The sequence below is a fragment of the Nuphar pumila genome, chromosome 7, assembly GCF_984573655.1.
Source record: "Nuphar pumila chromosome 7, dmNupPumi1.hap1.1, whole genome shotgun sequence".
In the NCBI taxonomy this organism is placed as follows: Eukaryota; Viridiplantae; Streptophyta; class Magnoliopsida; order Nymphaeales; family Nymphaeaceae; genus Nuphar; species Nuphar pumila.
Genome location: NC_143255.1, coordinates 34,082,218 through 34,088,783, shown reverse-complemented (window position 1 = coordinate 34,088,783; position 6,566 = coordinate 34,082,218). Strand labels below are relative to the sequence as shown.

Genomic DNA, 6,566 nt, shown 5'->3' with positions numbered 1-6,566 from the left:
GGGTTAGTTGCCGAGTATTTGGTCAAAACCGATCAGATCGGTGGGCCCCAACTAACCCTGGTTAAAGGATCCCAGGTTAGAGAAAAAAAAACTTTTTAATTTTTTTTCTTGAAGGACAAAAATAATAGAGGGTGGGGTCCGCTTCACGTGACGAGGAAGGTGGTGCACACCACCACGTGTTGCAACGGGTTTGGTCACATCTTGACACGTCTTCCTTCTCGGTCTTATCCGTAACACGTAAAATCGTGTAGCAACCTCTTTGTCCGATTGTCTTCTCGACTCGGACCGGGTCAAATGGGCCCACCCCGTCTCCCCAAGGTAGTAAAATGCTTCCCGAAAGAGTTCATCGGCTGCTCAGCTTGCTTGAAAGTGTGGTTTTGAAAACCAAAACCAAATCCAAATCCCATAGACCTAGCGAATGTTCAGATCCAAAGAGTCATCGGCGCACATATCGGGTCGGCTTCGTCTCGGGTCTCAGATTTTCCCCCGAGCCGAGCTCTTTCGCCGTCAACGTTAACGTCCCTGCCTCCTCCGTCGCTCTCCCTTCCTCTATTTAAAAACCCTTCCCCTCTCCCTCTTTCTAAAAACTTCTCTCTTCTTTCCCGGCCACCGCAGTCGGAGAACGTCGATCCTCTTCCGGAGAAAGAGAGGAGAGCCACAACCTCCAATCCATGGGCCTTCTTGATAAGTTGTGGGACGACACCCTTGCCGGGCCGCAGCCGGAGAGCGGCCTCAGCCGCCTCCGGAAGCACCCTTCCTTCGGCGGGTCCCGGCCGGCACCCCGCGTCTCCCACTCGATCACCGTCATCAAGACCGCGAATTTTCGCAACCTCACCGTCGACACCGGCTCGAGCCCGGCCTCGTCCGCCGGCTCGGGTGCCCCGGAGTCCCCTTTATCATGTAATCCGTCACCCCGTGTCCCCTCTTCCACCTCGTTCTTCTTGTTTTTGTTCTTCGTGTTCTTTTTTTTCATGAAAATTTTCACGTTTTTAGTGATGATAGTGACAAACGATTGCCGGAATCGTTGTGTTCCGGCGTAAAATTTGTTGGGTTTGATGGAGAATCAACCAGAGAGGAAAGACTCGGTGGCAACTGTGTCCGACTCGATTCCGTCTCGGAAGCAAGGCGTGACCCTCCTAATGGAACGGGTCTTCCGAGTCTCTGAGGGGACTAGAGGGGAAGGACTCGGTGGGACTAAACCCGAATCTGTGTCGTCTCGGAAGGTAGCATGACCCGCATGCCGATACGTTGTCTTCCTTACCGTTCCCGAGTCTTGGGGCGCTCTTGAAGAGAGCAGAAAGGGATGGAATTTGTAGTAAGACTCGGAAGGAGTTTCAGACGAGTCGGTGGACTTTTTGAATCATAATAGTTTACATGGGAAACCTATCCGTTTATAAATTGGGACAAAAATCTTTAGAAAATGAACCAAAAAAAAAAAAACACGACCAACTAAAACGGATGGGAAACAGTCGATGAATCGAATCGGACGATTCGCATGGTTCTCAGTTTATGGCACGTTTGTGCTTCGAATTATATATGGAAAATGTGTCCTTTGAGGGATATTTTTTGTTATTTTTGGTTAAGAATCACAACTAAATATGTTTTTGAGCACAAGTATTCTATTGGAAAATATTTATCTCATATTTTTAGTTTTCTCTAGGGAAAAAATTTGCAGTCATTTTCAGTTGAAGCACTTAAATATGCCCTTTTGACTTATTTTCTGAATATATATTTATTCTTTTGCTACTTTTTTTTGTCCAATTTATATAGGTACTCCCCGTGGAGATTTGAAGAAATTCACTAGAAAATCCACGGCAGGGGCGGACGAACGTGCTGAACCAAGAAGTCCGACTGTCCATGATTGGTTAGTTTTTGTTTTTTGTTTCTCAAGTCTTAACTGTCTTTTTATTTTATTTTTAATTTCTGTGTTTCCTAATTTTTTGTTTGTGGATTTTTTTTCCATGTATTTGTGTTATTACAGGGTTGTAATAAGTGCTTTGGATCGTTGAGGATGGGTATGAGCTTTTTTGTTGGGAAGGAAACTTCTAGAGAGAAGATAGAAAAAGAGAAGAAGAGGAGACAAGGACTTAGGGTTTCATTTTGTATTGTATTTTCTATATTATTTCTGCTATTTTGTTAGTTTTTTTTTTCGGAGAAAAAAAAAACTTTTGTTATGTAAACGGTGTCATGTAGGGTTAGTCTTTATCCCACCTTATGGTTGTTTTTTTTCTTTTTTCCCACCCTTTTTGTAGCATATTATGAAGTGGGTGTATGTCTAATGTAAAGTTGTAGATATCTTCCTCCTCTTTCTGTTTTACTCACTTTTTTGTGTATAACAATTAATTAATAAGCAGGATTTGCCTTCAATTATGTCTTTAATATATTTAAATGATGAAAAAATTGTGAAATTTCTAGTAATATACAAGAAAACCTGATCTATAATTTAATCATGAATGGAAGAGAACCTGATCTAGAACATAATCATGAAGTTCTAAATAATAGGTGTTGAGCAAAATTGATACAAGGGAGGAGAAAACGCCTTCCTTATGTAGCTTAACATGTATTTCAAAAATGCATCACTCACTAATACATATTGCTCAATCATTAGCAATTTGAACAATATTAACTGATGGAAAAATCTTTTTAGATTAATTGGCTATGTCTTCATTTATTGAATATTGGTGAAACAGTAGTTAATCCTTTTATCTGCCATCTTATTCTAGACAGAACTGAAAGTTCTCAAGCATTCATTGATTTGGATGATGAGGAGCTTAATTAGATGTGTTATTTTTTGAAGGACTCAGATTGAATATATGATCTTCATTACAAGATAGGCGCCCTTCAGAATTGTCGCTGCACTCAGGATGAACCAAACTGTTCATGAGATGAGTTCTAACAGGTCGATGAACAGAATCCGAGCTCGGCTCATTGACGAACTCGAATCGAGTTCGAGCTATATGAACTTCATAAGGAGAACAGCTTCAACATGCCTTGTTGACTTCCTTCGGCTTATTCACCAACCCTACTTGAATGCCAACATTTTTATAGGGCCCTAAGCTTATAGATTTCATTAAAAATGAAGGTGATAATCTGAAGGGCTGTATCCTTTCAGTACATCATTGCAGTTGGTGTGTTTCTAGATCAACTGGGTTTCATATATTCTTAGAGAATCCAATGGCGATACTTCAGAGGCCCTGATTCCATTTGTCGCCTACTATATGTGTAATTCCTGATGCCCAACAAACTAAATTGCGAATATGAGCTACGAATTAAAACCCGATTTTCGACGACATCGAATTAGGACCGGAAAGCTTCATTAAAGCTCCAGACTCTTTACTGAATTCCTTAGTTTTGTGTTGGGATTCAGCCTTTTAGCAATTTTCCCGTAGATTGTTTTCCATAGAAAACAACTTGATTAAGTTTCTTCATGGGAGAGTTTTTCCTCCAATGGCTTTTAACGGTAATATATGTTATATAGTTGGATATAATTCATGTTTAACTAGTGCGATATCCTTACCTTTAGTAGGTATGCTATTAGTATGAGAAAGGCAGGTTTGGTGATATGTGACCTCATCATACTGTTCAGTTCTCAGGAAAACACCCCAAATGATTCTAATCATCTGAGAGGCACGTTGGGTGCAACCCGATACCCAACCCGAATCCGAGTTCATTAAGGGGGGTTGGTAGCCAAATCTGGATATGATCGGATCCATGTTTGGTATTAAGTTTTGCATTCAAACCCGAACCTGAAGCCAGCTAAAACTCAAATCCGACTAAAAACCCAACCCAATTAAGTGTAAATACTGGATTTTAAGCTAGCCATATATCCAGGTTTGGTTTTATCTTTATCATCCGAATTCGAATCCGACAATTCTAACCCAATTAGGCCAAACTGGATTAAGTCGGACTTGGTAATGCCTAGATCTGACCCAAATCTAAACCATTTACATCCCTACTTTTAGACTTCTGGTTGCCCAAGTAGCGAGGTCACGGTTTTTGAAAAGTTGGTGGAACCTCATCTAGCTCAGGATCAATTTTCTCAGAGATCTTATTGGTGATTGTGATTTGCTTAGTGAATTTCTTTGTGGGGGTAGGGCACTCGACTTGGGTTTTACTATCTAAGGGGGTCCACAAATGACCCCTGTTCTTAGGCACTTTTATCGTCATAAAAAAAAAGAAAGAAAAAGGTGATATCACTAGCCGGGAAAATTAGAGAGAATATGTTAAGATGTCAGGGAGTTAACTATGTCTACATTTTCTAACTCAAAACTGTTTCAATGGAGAAAAGGGCGGTGGGTGAAAACTCCTTCTGTCAAAATGAATATGAATTTATGTGTCCTATAATATTTTCCTTCAAAAATAAATATGAATTAAATTTTATCAGAAAACAGCAAAAGATTTTATATCTTCATATAAAGAAACAATGATAAATATCTGGTGTACCATCAGTTCTCATGGGAACTATTCACCATGCCAGTGCTCTCTCTCTCTCTCTCTCTCTCTCTCTCTCTCTCTCTCTCTCTATATATATATATATATATATATATATATGAGAAATACATCTAAATGAGTTTTCTGGCATTTTTTTGCAATTCTAATCTCGTAGACATATTCAACATGGTCAATTTGCTAGGAAACAACACCTAAATTATGTGTTCTTGAAAATAAAAAGATTTTTTGAACCTTGAAAATTTATAAAAATTGTGGGACATTGATTTGCAACCCAATAAAAATCTACCCCATAAAACAGAAACGGGTGAATCTAGAGCTAATCCTTGTGAAACCAAACACATAGATCACATCAATATGGTGAGGAAAGGACCATCTAACCAAAAGAAAGTCCAAAATCTACAACTAATGATGATCGAGCAGCTCTCGTTCTCTAATGTTTGAGTGTTTTATTAATCATGTTTTATAATTGCTTTTTCTAATTTATTTAGCCAAAATATGCTTTCCATGATGATTTTACAATGTCTATATATGTCTTTCAAAACATAAAAATTCAAATGGCTCGCAATGCATTCAAGGTCTTACAATAGAAAGTATTGCAAGACGTTAACTTTTAATACTTTAAAAACACGTTTAAATATCAAAAAATGATAATCTAAAACATGTTGCTTACCAAATAAATGATAAAAATCTTATATATAGTTCAATCAATAGAAAACCTCATTCCCTAATTAAAGAAATCCGTCTGATCATCATTGGTCATAGATTTTAGACCTTCTTTTGGTTCAACCAATGTTGTCAGTATCAGCCTGAATGGGTTATTTTTTAATAAATATAAAAATAGTTAAAATTACTTTTTTATATTTTAATAATTTTAAAAAAAGCCATGTTTTGAACGACACGAATTATTTTTGAATTAATTTTATCCTATTCAGAACGATTCACTTGAGAATCGGTATAGGCAATGACATTGAAGCTGGGTCTAAGAATTGCGACCAATCGAATTTGGTATAATTGAATCTGGACTGATAAACAATAACCAAAGTTCAATTTTATCGGATTGGGGTTTTTCAAATATAGGTCCATTTGTGACTTGGACATGGATCCCAGCACCCGGGCCGAAAATGCAAGTTTAGCCAATTTGGAGCAAGGTGCAGTCGAAACTATAATTTATTAATTCAAGTATAATTATAGAAACGCAATAATCGCAACGGGGACGTAGCTCATATGGTAGAGCGCTCGCTTCGCATGCGAGAGGCACGGGGTTCGATTCCCCGCGTCTCCATATTAGTCGTTTTTTTCTTAAAAGTTTATCGACTTTTTTAACTTTTGTGTTCAATTTTTACATCCTTTTACACCTCAAACGTTCTCTTCATTTTTCTTAATCCCTCGTCCTTTTGCTAGACCAGATGCAACCTATAAAATGACCCAAACAGAACACAATTAGGTCATCAGAAAACCAAGATCTTAGTAGGAAACCAAACGAAGAACTCAAAATATCCAGAACTCAAACAACATATTGAAGAGTGAAAAATATGAGGGGAAGAAACAGCCGTGACCATCTTTTCAGATTTCATTATTGGTTGGAATGTTTCAGGCAATCGGAAACTTCCCCCTGCTGTTCTTGCTCAATCAGGTCCCGTCCGATCCAGATTTGACTGCCGGATCCGTTAACCATTTTGGTCGGATATGGTCCAGATCCACCCTGACATCGACAATAAAGATATCTGAAAAGCTTGATTTTCTCTTTACATGTAAATGGATTTTTGTTGGGGCACAAACAGATCGGTCATGGCTGGATTATGCATGATCCGAATTACAATTGAGATCCAAAAGAGATCTGATTAAGGAGAAATAAATCCAGATCCGAAAGAGATCTGATTAAGGAGAAATAAATCCAAAATTCCGATCCAGGTTGGGGTCTAGCACGATCCAACCATTTCATGCTTTCCTACCAAATGGGCAAATCCATTATCTGCGTGTGGATTGGAATCCTCAGACTTGAATTAAAAAAAAAGTGTTAAAAGGCTGTAGTTCATCAGAAGGGGATGTAGCTCAGATGGTAGAGCGCTCGCTTTGCATGCGAGAGGTCTGGGGTTCGATACCCCACATCTCCA

At 38.8% G+C, this 6,566-nt stretch overlaps 1 protein-coding gene and 2 non-coding genes across 3 annotated transcripts; all 3 read left to right on the top strand.

Annotated features, from left to right (window-relative positions):
- The first annotated feature begins 592 nt into the window (after positions 1 to 592).
- Positions 593 to 2,367, top strand: LOC149831852 (dormancy-associated protein homolog 4-like). The gene is made up of 3 exons (XM_090012256.1): positions 593 to 900; positions 1,771 to 1,864; positions 1,982 to 2,367. The coding sequence occupies exons 1-3, from the start codon at positions 672 to 674 to the stop codon at positions 2,007 to 2,009; spliced, it is 351 nt and encodes a 116-aa protein (XP_089868382.1). The 5' UTR covers positions 593 to 671; the 3' UTR covers positions 2,010 to 2,367.
- Positions 2,368 to 5,661: 3,294 nt separating this feature from the next.
- Positions 5,662 to 5,734, top strand: TRNAA-CGC (transfer RNA alanine (anticodon CGC)). Its single transcript has one exon. It is a non-coding gene; the product is annotated as a tRNA-Ala (tRNA).
- A 759-nt stretch (positions 5,735 to 6,493) lies between these two features.
- On the top strand, positions 6,494 to 6,566 carry TRNAA-UGC (transfer RNA alanine (anticodon UGC)). Its single transcript has one exon. It is a non-coding gene; the product is annotated as a tRNA-Ala (tRNA).

Coding starts and splice junctions, on each gene's coding strand:
- LOC149831852 (XM_090012256.1), top strand. CDS start 672: ATGGGCCTTCTTGATAAGTTGTGGGACGACACCCTTGCCGGGCCGCAG. Junction 901..1,770: donor CCCGGAGTCCCCTTTATCAT/GTAATCCGTCAC, acceptor CAATTTATATAG/GTACTCCCCGTGGAGATTTG. Junction 1,865..1,981: donor AGTCCGACTGTCCATGATTG/GTTAGTTTTTGT, acceptor GTGTTATTACAG/GGTTGTAATAAGTGCTTTGG.